This window comes from Cucumis melo, chromosome 9 (assembly GCF_025177605.1).
Source record: "Cucumis melo cultivar AY chromosome 9, USDA_Cmelo_AY_1.0, whole genome shotgun sequence".
Classification (NCBI taxonomy): Eukaryota; Viridiplantae; Streptophyta; class Magnoliopsida; order Cucurbitales; family Cucurbitaceae; genus Cucumis; species Cucumis melo.
Genome location: NC_066865.1, coordinates 15825203 through 15842720, shown reverse-complemented (window position 1 = coordinate 15842720; position 17518 = coordinate 15825203). Strand labels below are relative to the sequence as shown.

The following is a 17518-nucleotide window of genomic DNA, read 5'->3' as shown; positions in this document are numbered from 1 at the left end:
TTTTTTAATTAGAAGAGTTGATTTTTTTAGTTAAAATTTAAAAGAAAAACAAGTTTTGTTTTGGTAAAATGTATATAACAAAAAACTTATAAAAAATGTAGAGAGGTGAAATAGATGTTTATAGATAAAAACTAAAAGCAGAACGCAAGATTGGTTATCAAATGGGACATTTCATGAACATTTGAATATTTATGTGTCTCCAAGATTCGGAGTTAACTATTTATAACTTTGGTGAGATTTCATATATGAATAAAGGTTATGATCAAAGAAAACACAAGGCCACATGATTTCAAATTGCACACCGAACAAAGGGCCATCAAACGTGCAATGTTCAACTATTCGGTAACTATATTATTTGATGTTATCTTCGAGCCTGTTTGGAATAACTATTATATGGAAGCCTTTATTAGACCCTTACCTTATTTGAAGTTGAATTGACGCAAATCTATTATGGCAAAAATTTAATGGATCTACAGTATAGAACTAAGGGAGCGTGTTTGGGTTTTAACACGGTTATTATAGTTTGTGTTTTAGGTGCAAACTAATTTAATCTAGATTATAAGTTTGTGATGCCGATTTTTTTAATCTAAATTAAAAATAATAAACAAAATATGAAGATAGAATGAATAGAAAAATAAGGAAGACGGTTAAAAAAAGGCATTTGAAATAGCATATTTAATGGTAAGTTATACAATAATTAGAATTAAACAGATACCTATTATGATTAGAACCATTAACTGTGAACTAGTAATTAAAGAAATGTTAAAAACCATACTTCTAATACATGTATTTTAATGAAAGTAACAATTTGAGTTTTAGTTTTTAATGGTTTTTAATTTTGTAAAAATATCTTTTTTTGTCTTAGTCTCGTGATATAATCACTGTGGTGAACAATTTTATCGTTAAGATTTAATATGGTTTTTCTAACTTTTGTAAATTGATAAAATTATTAAGATAAACTCTAGGGTATTTTCAAATTAAATTAAATATAACAAAGATTTTAAATTATTTACAAAATATAGAAAAATCTATTAAATTTTTTATCGCTCATCAACTTTTATCTAATGTATTTATAAACTAGAAGAATATAAGTCGATAAGTTAGAATGATTAAGACTTAGCTTTGATAAAGATTCTTCAAAGCAAGACTAATTAAACTATTACGATGGTTAAGAGTGCAAATTTTAAAATATTTTGGACTAAATTATTACAAACTAGGTTCAAGTGACCACATTTTTTGGTTAATAAAATAAATATCTTTTTATTTAGGAACCAATGTTTTTGACCATACTTAGATAATTACAAACAAATTCCTATATATTTTTAAAATTAAAAAAAGAAAAAAATGCATAGCATAAAAATGAGTGAAATGCAAAAAATGTTATGTTCAACTATCACTCTGGACCTAAATTTTTCAAATTAAAAGCTATCATTTATGTTATAAGTTGTTATCACTCAAGCTACTGAAGATGATAATGTTTTATCTGCCACCATTCCAAAAGTTTCATTCTCAATTTTCTCAAAATTAAGCTGTCATTGATAGCAACTGGTAACTGCTATAACTAGATCATTGATAGATGGTAACAATTTTCAATTTAAGAAATGTTCTATCAATTGATATCATTGATATTGATTATCAATGATAACCCCTAAAAGATAGACTTGACATTTTAAAATTTTTTACCAATTGACTAATCAACATTTGCTATTTTTACAAATATCTTATCATTGTACTATACTTTGAGTTTATTTCCTAAATTGTGTTATTTGCTATAATTATCCTATTTTTAATATAAAAAGCAAAGTTCTTATTAAGACAACTATTAGCAGCTTATGGATAAGAAAAAATGATAAAATCGCAATGAATAACAATCTTAAAAGAATTGTAGATATAGAAAATATACTAATGATAGATTCCTATTAGCAATTGATTCTATCACTAGTAGACCAATAAAATCTATGAAAGTTGAATCTAAGTTTTGGCATGTCTATAAATTCTGTTATATATTTGCAATTGTCCTTAAGAAAATGGATGTTCTTTGAGTTGCAACCTATCTTTATGCAATCAATATATTTGTAGGAGAATATTTTATCATAAACATTCTTTTAGTTGGATTCTTTTTATTTATTGTCAAAAATAAAATATTTGACAAAATATTTATACATCATAAATAAATCAAATATAATAAATTTTTTATCTTATTTAATGAAAGGTAAATAGTTTGTCAATCTAAAATGTGAATCGATGAAAAGGAAAAACGCGATTAGTCAAATATCTACCTTAATGTGTAATTGCATTTTTTTTGTCACATAAATGGCAAAATGCAATGGGTATATTTTTTTATTAAAGTTTAATTATTTGTTCAAATACTAGTTTAAGTATTTTTTTTTTGTTCCCTTTTTAATTCACAAGTGTGGAGTGATGTGAGAAACTCATGGGTAGCATAGCATATACCCAAAAAAGAAAAAGAGAAAAGAAAAAAAAAAGAAAAAAAGAAAAAAGCTAGCTAGTATAACTGTTGAGCTAAAATTAAAAAAAAAAAAAAAAAGAAGAAGGAAAATATAATTGTGTTGTTAATTAAATTAATTGGTATATTGGGAATATTTCAGGTAGCAACAAAATTATTTGTGATAGAACAGCAGAAGAAACAAAAAGAACAATTGCACAAGGTTTCTTTCTTTTTCTTTTTTTTTTTTTTTATTTTTATTATTATTATTTTGAGAGCTTTTTAGAAGAAGAAAAATAAATAAATAAATAAATAAATAAATAAATGATAATAATAATAGTAATAATTTGAAGGGCATTTAATTAAAGAGATTTTGGGTGAAAATGAAGCAGATGATAGAAGAGGAAGAGATTCGTTTGCTAAGAAAAGAAATGATTCCCAAAGCTCAGTTAATGCCTTTTTTTGACAAACCCTTTTCTCCTCAAAGGTAACCCAAACCCTCCATCCTCTTATTCTTTCTTTTTCTCCATTTTCTACACCTTCATTTTTTCTTATATATATATATATATATATACTTCTCTTTTACCTTAGTTTGAAATATATACCATTATATAGAAGTAATATTATTTTAATGTTGTTGTTGAAAATGGTAAAATCCTACTTCGAATTTTGCATGAAGGTAGACATTTGATGCATAAAAGGATTTTTCAATTTCAAACTAACAAACATGTGAATAATTTAGGTGAATTGAAATTGTTAAAATTTCGAACTATTTTTGCAAATAATTTTGGATGATTTTCCAAATTCTATGTTTCAATTTTCTTCCTTATTTGAATTGATTTTTCAAATTACATGTACAAAATAAGCCAAATTAGAAAACATTATTTAAAATATTTTTTATATTTAAAATTTATGACAAACTTAGAACATAAAATAATGTGCCATATCCACGAGTTTCGTGGTACAACTTATACTAGTCAACAACATGTGCATCAAGGTCAATTTTGTGTAAATCATGTACGAAGAAAAGTTGAAAAATAAAAATGAAAATGAAAGTATATATAGAATCAACGTGATGAAATAAAAATAATATCAAAATAAACTAAAATTAAATGAATTATTTAATTTTTTTTAAATTATTGATAGATTTGAATTGTTTTTTATTTTGAATTCAAGTTATATCAACAAAATTTTAATTCAACTGACGTCAATGTACGTTGAGATCAAAATACTAGGTCTAGAAATCAAATCTCCACATTTGATCAATTTGTACTAGAAAAAAAAGTAGAAAAAGAATTTTATTTTCATCTATATGAATAGAAGTAAATATACAAAATTTGAAGATAAGGTGCATCTCCATTTAATTTAGAAAGTTGAATGAAAATATACCTAGTTTTTAATATTCTATTTCAATTTTTTTTTTTACAGATCAAAAAGACCATTGACAATTCCTAGAGAGCCAAGTTTCCGTCTAATGAGAACCAAATCTTGGAATTGCTTTCCCAACACTGAATTTGAGGCTTAATTAATTGGATCAATCCAAAGGAGATTCATGAGAATTTCTGTACCTCTCTTATTTCTTTACTTTTTAATATCATGTTTATGAATCAAATAACAATTCATATTTTATAATTAATATGACCAATCTTATCTTTATAATTATTATACTAAAAAATTTAAATTCACAAGACCATGCCTCAATTTATTTATTTGTACACGTGTCTTGTTTAAGAAATTATAAATTTTAATTTGAAAAGTTATTCTAATGTGATAAGTGCTAATTATTATAATTATTTTGAGTTCATTTGTTAGCAATATTTCACCTATAACGTGTCAATTATGATAAAAAGATAGATATATCGTATGGTTGAAATAATATCTATTTGGTTATTTGTAATTAAAAGTGGAATAATAAGCTCCAACCAAATTATGAAGTCCCTAGGACCCAAAGTATAAGTTTTATTGTTTTTTTTTTTTTTTTTTGGTTCATAAGGTATAAAATCGATGTTTTCAACGAAAAGACCCACAAACTTTTTAGACCAAACAAAAAGTGAAGTTCACAACTTCCTAATAATTTCTATTTTATTGGGCCAAATATCCGAACTTTTACTTACTACTATGTTGTCATTTCTCAAATAAAGTCTTTTTTATGTAGAATAGCAAAAAAAATCATAATTAACCATAAAATTATATAAATTTCAATACCAAATGACTATGATTTGGGAAAAATTAAGGTCTTTGTTGAAGTTTGTAAGAATATGTGCATTTGGTTGTGATGTTAAGAACGAAAAGATAGGCCACCACACTTAGAATGAGTTTATAAAAGCTAACTTATAAACTCAATTAATTTTAAAAGAAAAATGAATTGAGTATTTAATGTGAGAAGATGATTAGGAAAAAGAACAAAGTGCAATGGGCGTAGAAGTTAAGAATATAATAATAGGGTCTAGGGATTATGTTTCCAACTCTTGAAATTCTCCAAATATGAGAATACTTTTCGTTGCCATATTTTTTTTTCTTTTTTCTAAAATTAGATCTATTTCACAAATATGGTATTTTTGAAAAATATTTATAAAAATAGTGTAGTTTGGAAAGAAATGATATAAATGGGGTAAATGGGCAAAGAAAGAAGTCGTGTATTGGATACCAGACTTCCATTCATTTATGTCAGCCTATTTTGACCAGTTTGATCCACGTTGAATGTGACTTAGATTAATGAAGTTGTGTACTCATTACACAGACTTTTTTAAATTTAAAAAAGAAACATATTTTAAAAAAAACTGAATTAACGAAGCTTTGAAATTCCAACAAACCCGACTAAATTAGAAATGAGAATTTTTTTTAATCAAAATTACGAGATTTGAAATTATAATTGATTTTAAATTCATTGATTTTGTTTTACATCCAAACCTGGAAATTTATTTAAAATCACAATTGATTTGAAATCCTTTCAAATCCTACGGTTTCACACAAAGTTTTTTATTTTTTACAAATTACAACACTTTCTCTGTTGATTTTAATTAATTAATTAACTTTTTTATAATTTTATTATGAGTTTCTCACATACTAACCTTTCATTGAAGGGACCATTAACCAAAATAATGTTATTTTGCAAACTTATTACCAAAATAAGGTTGTTTGCAAACTTATTACCAAATTGTTGCTCTTTTTTTTTTTTTAATTTTTTTTAATAGGGCGAGTCTTCACTTGTTGTTTTAGTAAGAAGTTCAAGTAGGGCGAGTCTTCAAGACTCGCCCTTCTATATTTTTAAAAAAAAATTCAAGTAGGGCGAGTCTTAAGACTCGCCCTATATCAAAAAAAAAAAAAGAAAAAATTGCACAAGACTCGGCTAAAAAAAGGCTAAAAAAATGTAGAAAATTTGGTATGTATGTTGGAATTAATATTTGGAAGATTGTAATGAATAAATAGAACTTTTTATTGCTATTCAACAAGTGGGTTGTGTCTATTATTTAGCCCATTCAATTAAGTCAAAATTATAAATCGTTATTAATTGAATCTTACATATGTATATATTCAATAGAAAAATATATATTTGTCGTTCAACATGTGAATGAAAATCTTGAAGAATTAGGATTTAATCAAAACCTTGAAAATTTATAATTCTTTTTTGGCTCGTTTTGGATTTCGTATTATAAACTTAGATGATCTGGTATACTCTCCATGCACTCTTCACCATACAAAAAATTAAAATATATTTTTCTATTAATTGGAGGCCGTAAATTTGTAGTAAGTACTTTTGATTGTAAAATAATTAAATATGAATCAAAATGTTTAATACAATAATTTAACAATTTTCATTCAAAGGAAAAAAAATCAATGTGTTCCACAACCTGGACGTCGACGATTTCTAGCTGGTTGTCGTCGTCGACTTTGAACTCTCTGTTGTTGTATTTCCTCCTGATTCTCTTGTTGTTGTTGCTCATCTGATTGCCCGGGTACTGCTGCATTCTCTTGTTGCTGTAGCTCATTTAATTGCTCGGGTACCGCTGCAGGCACTTCGTAGTACAAATATTCATTATGTTCTCCACGACCACGCCCGTGACCATGCATGTATGAAGACGATGGATCGCACCCTAAATCATAGTATTGTTGCCCAAAGTCCGTTGATGATTGACCTGCCTCTGAATTGTAATATCCTCTTCCAAAGTCTGACGATTGACCGACTCCTGAATCATAATATGTCGTTCCAAATGTTGGCATCATCATTACTGGACTAATGTAATTATGCTCGCTTTGTGCCTGTGTCATTGGAGGCACTTCTTCCCCGTGTTGGTCAACTTCTTCCAATTGATCGGGCTCTTGCACTAGAGGACGTCTCCTCTGAACAGGAGCAGGTACAATAGGGACATCGTACATATAGTGGATGTTCTCCATATACTGCTCGTTATCGTTGCATATATTTAGAACCTGTTGTGGATCATCTGCAACATTCCGAAGTCTAATATTGTTTGATCTCTGTAAAATATTAAAATGAATTAGAAATCATTGAAAATAAATTAACACTAAAAACAACTATACAATTTTTAAATGTATACCAGATGACTCATAGCAGCTCCCGGTTGGGTGATATAGAGCTTGCTAATGTTTTTGTACCAATGGATGTTTTCTTGAGTTACATCCATATCAAACTGCTCAATTGGAGGTCCCGTAGCAGTAAACCTTCTGCGATTATGCCATCACATCACTAAATGAGCAACTCTATCTGACCAATCAGCAGTCCTCAGGTCAATGTTGTGCAACAGTGGTTCAGTATTACAGTCACGTGGAACAACTTGTTGAATACCGAACTGTCTAAGTACTCTATCAGGATGATGCCACTCACCAATGTAGAAACATATGAGAGGACTAATCGTCCGCCATATGTTGTGACCGTTTGTACAAAAATGTGGCAAACTATCTATGACAGTTTTGTATGGCTCCCAGACAATCTGAAACAAATTGTATGAAACAAATAACGTACCTATACTGAGAACTTAAAAAAATATGGAACTTGAAATTGAAGTTCAGCATGACGTACCTGACTAGGTTGAAGAAGATCAAACATGTACCTATACTGAGAGACTACATGTGTAGCCGATCTTGTCACACAAAATTGATCTCTCCATCTGTATTGTTGAAGTAATACCCGAAAGGAGGTTGAGAGGAGAAGAAGAAGGGAGAAATTTTTCGTGAAGGAGAAGAAGAAGGGAGGATATGTGAAGAAGAAGAAGAAGAATGGTAGATTTAAATGGTTAGCAAAATCCTCTACACCATAGGATTTTCTGCCACCATCCAATCTCAACCCTTCATTTTTCTCCTTCTTTTCCTCCTTTTTCAGGTGACCATCCTTCTTCTCAGTGTTCTCTGGCGTGGCGTGGCGTGGCGTGACATGCTTTTCCTGCCACTTTGGTCACGGGTTGCATGCACTCTTTTCTTTTTTTTTTTAAAAAAAAATGAATGAGGGCGAGTTTTCAAGACTCGCCCTCTTTTCTACTTTTTTCTTTTTGAAGACTCGCCCTCTGTCTCACCCTCTGTCTTTTATAAAAAAAAAATATAGAAGGGCGAGTCTTGAAGACTCGCCCTATTAAAAAAAAAAAAAAACAACAACATTTTCGTAATAAGTTTTGAAAGAACATTATTTTGGTAAATTGTTTGAAAAAAAGCATTATTCTCATAATTTATCCTCATTGAAGTATCTTTTTTCTTTATATACACGCACAAATAGGTGTGTCCATGATGAAATTTCATCATCTCCTTCCATAAAATGCATTGAACTATATGAATTTGGAACTTCTCCTATTAACACCTATAATTTTGTGTCCAATAAGTTCTCTTATACACACGCACGCTCGCCTTTTACAATTGTATTCTATAAGTTTTTTGAAGTTTAAAAGGTATATCTAATTGATTATTGAACTTTTAATTTTGTGTTTTGTGTCCAATAAGTTCTTAACACCTTCAATATTCTTTTTTTTTTTTGGAATGGATAAGTTTATTACACTTATAAATTTATTAAACTTTGAAGCATTACTTAAGTTTGTAGTATAGTCATAGCTTTTGTGCAAATAAAAGTGCATTTTCATATAATTCTATATTTAAAATTGAAATTTATACGAATTAAATTTTTGATTTACAAACTAAGGATTTTCTTCATCTCCTTCTACGACATCATCGTCTTGTCGTCGTCTTCTATGTCGAATGCATCTACGACTTGTGTCGGCAACATTGAGTCGTCGAGTCTGTTGAATAATTTGTTCTATATTTTCCATGGTTTGGTCACACATTGAGCTCAAATCTTGTAAATTGTTTTCCATGGAGTAAGCATGTACGTCTTGAACAAAATTATTCTGAACGATTGCAAATAATTTAACTAAAAAGTGTGCATGCTTGTATTAAATTTATAAAACAAATGATACTAAAATTCTTACCATGCAATAATAATAAGCGTCTAATAGTCAACGAATATTAGGGAAAATAGTTATGTCGTCTTGTATGTTGCTATTGCTTCTACACGAAAATTATTTCGCAAATGCCACATTTCTATATGGTCTGCATGAATCCTATGCCAATCTTGATTGTGCTTGCCTCTTAAATCAATTTGGTGTAGGGTCAGGCCTGTGAAGCTAAAATCTGATAGCATTTGCAGCATACCAAACTTTTGCATGCAACACATGGTTTGGCCGATGCTTCTCAACGATATGAAAGTAAATCATAGGACCTACGTAAGTCTCCACCACTTGACCATTATGACATCGATCATGAAGCAATGTCATAATGTCGGTCGTGTATGATGTCCAATTAATCTGTTAAAAAAACAAACATAAGTAAGCAACAAAAAATATACCTAGACAACATTCGTATAATATTTTACTACCTGAGAGTGTATCAGTCGATCAAATATCATTTGGTACGTCAACAACATATTTCTACCTGTTTTTGATAAAGGTAGAGTATCGCTCCGTCTAATATGTGAAAGAAATTAATAATAAGTTATAGATAGTGCAAATTTTATTTAAAAAATAATATATACATAAAATAATACCTAAAACTCAAAGGCTGACCAATGGAATCTATAGTGCTATTTATGGTGCAACAATATGGAATCTGTCATATGCCCACACTTGCAGCAACATTAATGGGCCAGCAATCTCTAAAAACTGTGCATTACTAGCTCAACACAATTTCCTATACAACCATGTGAGGCATGCAACTCCCCAAGCATACGTACGGTCGAAATTGCTTAAAAGCGAAATAAACATACAATGGACCAGGGTGTTTGATTTGTTAGTAAACAGATTGCCTCCAATTAGCAGCTTAATGTATGCACGAGCGTATCTTTGAATACTCATAACATCAGCATCTGGTGGTAATTCTGTGAATTGTTCTGCCAACCATGGAAGACTCAACCGTTGACCTTTCATGTCAGACGGTAAAACTTTTAAGAAATCTTCCCAAACTTTCTTCTAGTTATAAGCCAACAATCCTAGTAAACTCACCATCCACTGGTAAACCCCAATTGGATTGCAACATCTTGTAATATGATCGTCCATTCCCCACAAGGCATATGAAAGATGTGGGTCTCAAGTCTCTAACACTGACCAAAATAGTGATCAAGTGACAATCCAACTGCATGAATCCTATCTGGAAAACCCCAAGAAATCCACCAGCCTCTAAGTATGGCATAATCCACTGATCGGAAAGGATTAAGCATTGGACAACTGCCTCTCTCCTCTAACAACTCAAGACAATTGTGGAGGAGGTATCCCACACATACTGTGAGTGATGGGACAGTTGTAGGTATAGCTGGATAGGATCAATCTGACCGTGTCCATTGTGCAAATAACCTAAAAATTATTTCACTAATAACATAGATGTATTTCAGTAATAACATGAAAAAGAAAGTTCAACTACATAAAAGTAATGAATAAAAATTATTACATGTCAATTTATGAAACAAAATTTCAAAAGCATAAAATTATTTAATTACACAATACAATAGTACGAATTTAGCTTTCAAATTTACATATCAATCCACTAAAACTAAAGTATACATCAAACCCTAAGATATCCATCAAACAATAAAATCAAATAATTACATAAAAGTAGTACATTAATAATTCCAATTCTCTAAAATATACACATCAGTGTCTTGAAGAAGAAGAAGCACGTTGAGAACAAGTACGTCTATTATGTCCTACTTTACAGAGCGTGCATCTAAGTGATTGACCAAAATCTTTTCGATCCATTTTATTATGGATCCTAGTAGTTCTTGGTCGACCGAGTCCTTTAAGTAAGTCCACATTTGGGCAAACTTCAGTGAATGATAACTTTGGCCAATAGTCTAGGTGTTTGATCGGATGGAATCGACCGTCATAACAATGCTTGAAGTTCGACAACAAATAGCATTTATCAATATAAGGTATGTATGTCAAATGCATGTAATTACCAACTACAATTATATGTGAACATGGAATCTTAAATTACTGTCACTTGTTGCAAGAACAAGTCTCTTCCATTAAACTTACAACCTGTGTGTTTTGGCCTTTGTACGGAGAAATCATACTTATACTCGTGTGGACCTCAAACGTCTAGGTTTCTCTATCAATGGATGTCACTAAATATTATTCTTATGTATTAATTCGTCTAGGTTTCTCTATCAAACCTCATACATCTTGTTCAAAAGTAGTAAAATAGGAAGATAAAATATTAGACCTAGAAATGTTGCTAGAAGAGGTGTCTTCACAAAGAGGTAAAGTCCCCTACTATGTTGGGTAGTGTCAATCATCTTCCCCTAACTCAAGTCATGAAAAGAGACAAAATTAGATAAGTACACTGATTTGCAATTCAATTTATGAGTAATCTTGCTTATAGAAAGCAAATCATAAGAAATTCTGAGCACATGTAAAATATTATATAAGGAAAGTCCTGCACAAGAAGAAATCTTTCCCTTCCCAGCAATAGGGACCAAAGAGCCCTCTGCAATTCTAATTATTTCATTGCCAACACATAAAATATAAGACACAAAATGTTTAGAGGAACTAGTTAAATGCTATGTAGTGCCAGAATCCATAATCTAGGGGTTCTTCTCATTAACAAAAATAAGATCAAAGGGATAAGGTATACCTAATTGGGATCAGTCTGCTTTCCATGTGGATCAGGTGGTTGAGAATGTCCAGTAGACTCACTCACATATGCCTGATCTATGCTTTGTTTGTTGTTGGGAGGGTGTTTCTTATCTCCTATGGGACGACCATGTAACTTCCAACACTGTTCTTCGGTATGCCATTATTTTTTACAATGCTCACAGATAGGAATTGGATTTCCATTATGCTCGTCAATGCTATTGATAGAGGAACTCACATTAAAAGTAGTAGAGTTAACAGTAGGAGTTGTCAAAATACTCGTAGCATTTGTGCGATCCTCGTCGAGGCGAATATCAAAACAGACTTCCATCAGGGAGGAATTCGTTTGGCCTAATATACATCCCATGAACTACATCAAACTTAGGATTAATACCAGGAAGAAAGTCATAAATCCCGTCAATCTCTTCAATTCTAGAGTATTGCAAACCATCACTGGGACTGCTCCATATTAGTTCTTTGTATAAATTCATTTCATGTCAAATAAGAGAAAGCTTATTAAAAATGGATGTGACATCCATGATTCCCTGCTTGCATTCATGAACCTACTTCCTTAGCATGTATAGGAGAGAGTCATTTTGAATTTTGGAGTAGGGTGTTTGGGTCGTGTCCCAAATATCTTTGGTTGTTGTAGCATATAGTAATGGCTTGCTAATCTGAGGTTCTATACTGTTGATCAATATCAATTGACAAAGAGAGTCCTCTATCTTCCAGTATCGTTCTTGTGGGTCGCCCAGTAGAGGATGAGGTATTTTCCTTGTCAGAAAATCAAATTTATGTCATCCTTCAAGGACCATTTTCACTGACTAAAACTATGAGAAACAATTATTGTCATTCAACTTTCTCCCTAAAAGATGATATCCTATAAACTGTGACACTGTATTAGTCACATAAGAAGAGGATAAAGTGGGGTATGAAGTTACTGAATTCTTAACAAATATTGGTAAAGGAGTGTTAGATGTCGTCCCTAAGGTAGCCTCAATTACTGCAATCTGTTGTTGAATCCCTTTCAGTTACTATTGAGCTATTCCCGAGGAAGCTTGCACGTTAGGGTTGGAATGTGCTGAAGATTTACCAACCTCAAATGTTGAATGAATTTGAAGATTCTTAATATCAGGATGATAACTAAGGTCATTTGGTGGTAGGGCATACAGATTAGACGATAGAAGTGGTGGTGGCAGTACATGAATTAGGGCATGGGGAGCAATAGAGGTCGCGGATGAAGAAGAGGGTTGCATAGATGGGATGGTAGGCACTATCTAATAAGGATGGATCGGCGCATGTAGGTTTGACAGTGATGCATGGCCATGCGAATGACGATAGAATCAATAGGATTGCATTGGTTAGCATCATCTGAAGGCAGCTGAACCATTCATCCACGGCAACACTGATCCGAGTATCGATAGTGCGCGACAACGATGACATTAAAACTGACAGCTATCTCCTCTATTTGATTTTCATTACTAATTATGTTGTCTAGGATTTGTTTAATGTCTCACTCTGTTACCATATTGAAAGTAGAGACAAAGAACACTCAAATTTACGTGAAAACCCAAGTATTGAAAGAAAAACTACGATATTTTGTTCTACTATTTTTTGATAATCATAAAGGTACAAAAGTGGAAAAATTTATAGGCAACACAAGCCTAATTAAAAGAATAAAAAAATAAGGCAAAGTAAAATCTTAACTACCATGGGCTTTCATCAAGGTCTAAACCCACTATTTCTAACACTTATGTATTTCATTCAATTTATTTTTCCAACATTTCCTTAATTTCTCCACTAATGCTGGAAACATTATTTTATTAATGATAACTAACAAAGTGCATAGTAAATATATCATCCATTCGAGGTTTAATTGTTCCATCATCTTAACATGATCTCATACAGATTTAGAAGCTTTTCTATTCAGACATAAGCTACAAGATGTTTATTCACTTATCTCCATCAATTATCAATGTTTGGGATGCAAACTCACTGGCACTCTCAAAACAGAATAGTAAGTATATCTTTGACCATCAACAAAATGTGCCAACAAGAATTAATAAACCATGAATATCTTCCAAAAGCATGAAAAAATTTCAAATTTCATTAGTGAGAGTTTGATAATTAACCTCTTGATAACAAGAGACCTTGACAATTTATTACATGAAAGAATCTTCTAGTTCTTCAATAGATCTCAATTTATATTTTCAATCATTAATTTCATTATTGACCCAAAATAACTCTCATGTTAATTAAAATTATATTTGGACCAATGAGCTTTAGGTTCATTGTTAAATATACATATCAATTACACGAATGTGTGTGTAATATAATTTAAAAGTAAAAGTAGACAAATTTTTTATATGCACTACCTACTGAAGATTATATATAATCTATGCATATCATATATTATTCTTATTATCTCTCTAGATGATATCAAATACAACCTATATCTTCCCAATTTTCTAAACTTCTCTTTGTTAAATTTACAAAGATAGTAAAGTATATCAATTGTAAATTTTGTTCCTTTGGGTAAAATAATAATTTTTTTCCAAAATCTTTAATCGAGACTTTACTTTTAAGTATAATATATGTAGATGTACTATATGCAACACATAAATATTAATTATTCTTATTCTCTTCAAGAGATTCAAAAGAAATCCAAATATTTCATTCATATACAAATGCATAAAAAAATATAATCATCTATTAAGAAGATTGTAAGTAATTTGTGACATCCAAATAATATCATATTCCAAAGGTTAAAATGAAATTTATGATCTCTTCGGGAGATACAAATTATAAGTTCACAAAGTTTGATTTCATACATCGTTCTCCTTTTCATCACTAAGGATTTTAATTTTTCAAATTGACTCTTAGTGTATGAAAAGTACAAGATTATTGTATCTTTTGCATTGCACATTTGAAAAATAAAATTCTCATATAAATATGTATGGTTCTTGTAATCTAATAAATACACATCTTCTTTATCATAATTTTGATCTTACTAAATATTGTAACATTCACTTTGAGGAATGTTATTAAATTATTTGATCGAAATCTATCATTTTTTTTTTACAGAAACATATGCTCAATATCTAATACAATGGTTCAAATTTTGTCTCTCAAATTGTTGTTGCAAGAGCAAATATGTTTTGATATGTGCAACTACAAATGCAAGACAAAAACAATGAACACTAATTGATTATACAACTTTAGGTGTATTATATAAATCAAAATTGAGTTTAAGAAGTAATTAACTATTATATATAACTTTCATAAACTTTAACATGGGGGAATTTAATCAAATATATATAATCAGTATATATAAAAAAAAATTTAATCAAATATATATAATCAGTATATATAAAAAAAATTTAAGACTCACAAAGCTCCATGAGAACAACTTAAATATTAAAAAATCAAATAAATTTCAATATATAAGCATAACAAACAAATAAAATTAAAGATAGTATTGAATATTTATTCTCATGTTTAAAAAATGAAAGAAATATTACCACAAATTTTGCTAAGAAAATACAATTCAAGTAAGAAAACAAATATCCTAACTTTACTTTCAATATATATAATAAGCATAAAACATCTCAATCAAATATTTTAAATATGAGAATTATATATTTAAAAATATGGCATGATTTACTACCTTAATCTTATAAATAACATTATTTAAAACACACATCTAAAATGATATAGCATATTTGACATCTATAAGATTTAACTAAACTTAAAGTCAAGAAATACTTAATTTTCAATATATTTTCTATTTTGGATCACTCAAAGTAAGGCTATTTTCAGTTTCATAAATTTTATTCCTCAACAATAAATAAATATATATATATATATATATATATATATATATTATCCATAATTCATGAAATGCTATTATTTATAATTCATGAAATGCTTATCATCAATCCAAAATGATTGTGATGAAGACCCACACAAATATGTCAATAAGCTTGATTAATAAAAAGTAAATTTTAAGAGAATGAGGTTTGGAATCCAAACAAGAATATACCAAAAAAAAATTCAATATGATTGAGAAACTTGGAGACAAATAAAGGTCTAATTCACTTAAATACAAAGTAACAATTCTAAAAAGATTTTCGCCTTTCAATCCACAACTCAAGATTTTAGTTGCAATGCTCACATAAAATGTTAAATGAGTTTTACAATTTGATTAAGTCAAATGTAAAGTATAATATTAAATATATTTTAACAATCAATTTGCAAATACATAACTTACATATATGATTAAAATATATATAGTACCCACATTCTTTGAACTTTATGTTTAAATTCAAGAAAGATGAATGATGGTGGGGAGAAGATAAATGGTGAATACACCAAATACATACATAGGACAGAATCACCAAAATTAAAATACTCAACGTATTTGAACGAAATTCTAAATACCTCAAAACTGTAGAGAAGATTCTGGTGGGTCTTTAACATGAATCAAAATCAATTTTTAAAGTGGTTAGACTCATGTTGATAACATATTATAAAATAAAGAACAAAGAAACAAAACAAAAAAAAGAAAAGAGGAAGTAAAAAAGACAATTGAACTCAACTGTTGTTTGTTCACAAATGATCTTTACAACCTCTGTTTATAGGTTATAAGAATAATAGTTAGAAAATAAAAAATAAAGAAGGGACAAGAAAATTATGGAGATTGATAGGAAGGTTAATGGATGAATTTGTAATCTAGAAAGGTTATGAACATTTAATAATATTCAATTTTAATTTAAAATTTTCATAATAAAAAGGTCTCGCTTTCATTGAATTTAGGGAAACTTTCATAAATATAACAAATTATTAAAATATTTAGTTATTATAACAAAGTCTATACAGTTAGCCATTTTTTAAATATTTCAGGTTTGTCCTTTCATTTTTCTTCTCATCGTCTTTCTTCTTTTATTGTTCTTTTTTTTTTTTCTGCGAATCGTCTTTCTTATTTTCTTCTTCTTTTTTACGTCCCAAATCTGACTTCTTTCTATCGTCTTCTTTTTTTCTCTTTTTTTCGCTGTGTGCATAGTCTTTCTTCTTTTTCTTCTCTTTTTTAATGTCGTTTGGATTTGGATAATCAAATCTGATTTCTTTCTTCGTCTTTCTTTTTTATTTTTCGCTGCGTGCATCTTCTTTCTTCTTTTCCTCCTCGTTTAGATTTGGGGATTTCACTGTGTGAATCTTAAAAAAAAATCATTCTAAAAGAATTATAAAAAAAACGTTTAGCCAAATCTAAACAATTGGGTACCAAAGAATCTTGAAAAAAATAAACTAAACAAATTTAAACGATCGTGTACCAAAAGAACATTGAAAAAAATCTTTTAGCAAAATCTAAACGATCGTATACCAAATTTTGAAAAAAAAAATCATTTAGATTTGGACGATTGTGTAACCAAATCTAAACGACCGTGTAACCCAATTAAACAATCGTCTAACTAAATTAAACGATATAATTGAAAAAATAGTCAAATCTAAATTAAACGATATAATTGAAAAAATAGTCAAATCTAAACGATCGTGTACCAAATATATTACACACGTTGTACCAAATATATTATTGACAGAGCATTTTTAGTATTTTTCATTATAGGCTCGTGGACTTTTTTCGTTTTTAGAATTGTTATATACAGTGTAAATATTTTCTCACTTTGTTATATTTTTGAAAAGATCCCTTACATTTAAATAAAAAGAATAATAACTACTGACGTGGCAAATGACGTGGAAAAACTTTTAATTTTTAATACTTTCTTTTATCTCTCCTCTCCATCTCTGTTTTCTCTCCTCTTCCCGTTCTCTCCTCATTCTATCTCTTATTCACTTAGGGCCCGTTTGGTAACGTTCTTGTTTCCTTTTTTCTATTTCTTCTTTCTTAGAACAAGAAACAAGAATGTGTTTGATAACTATTTTTGTTTCTTGT

At 29.4% G+C, this 17518-nt stretch overlaps 2 protein-coding genes across 3 annotated transcripts in view; one reads left to right on the top strand and one right to left on the bottom strand.

The window, feature by feature from the left end:
- The first annotated feature begins 258 nt into the window (after nucleotides 1-258).
- On the top strand, nucleotides 259-3971 carry LOC127150864 (microtubule-destabilizing protein 60-like). Its single transcript, XM_051089556.1, has 4 exons — nucleotides 259-342; nucleotides 2610-2669; nucleotides 2839-2933; nucleotides 3875-3971. Exons 1-4 carry the CDS (start codon nucleotides 259-261, stop codon nucleotides 3969-3971), a joined length of 336 nt encoding a protein of 111 aa, XP_050945513.1.
- A 2216-nt stretch (nucleotides 3972-6187) lies between these two features.
- The window catches only part of LOC127151032 (uncharacterized), a 30331-nt gene continuing 19000 nt past the window's right edge, over nucleotides 6188-17518 (bottom strand). For both annotated transcript variants that reach the window (XM_051090268.1, XM_051090267.1), the window contains exons 4-5: nucleotides 7003-7169; nucleotides 6188-6922 (exon numbers count right to left, since the gene is read on the bottom strand). In XM_051090268.1, the coding sequence (XP_050946225.1) occupies nucleotides 6281-6922; nucleotides 7003-7089 (729 nt within the window). In that variant the 5' untranslated portion in view covers nucleotides 7090-7169 and the 3' untranslated portion in view covers nucleotides 6188-6280. The remainder of the gene's footprint in view (nucleotides 6923-7002; nucleotides 7170-17518) is intronic.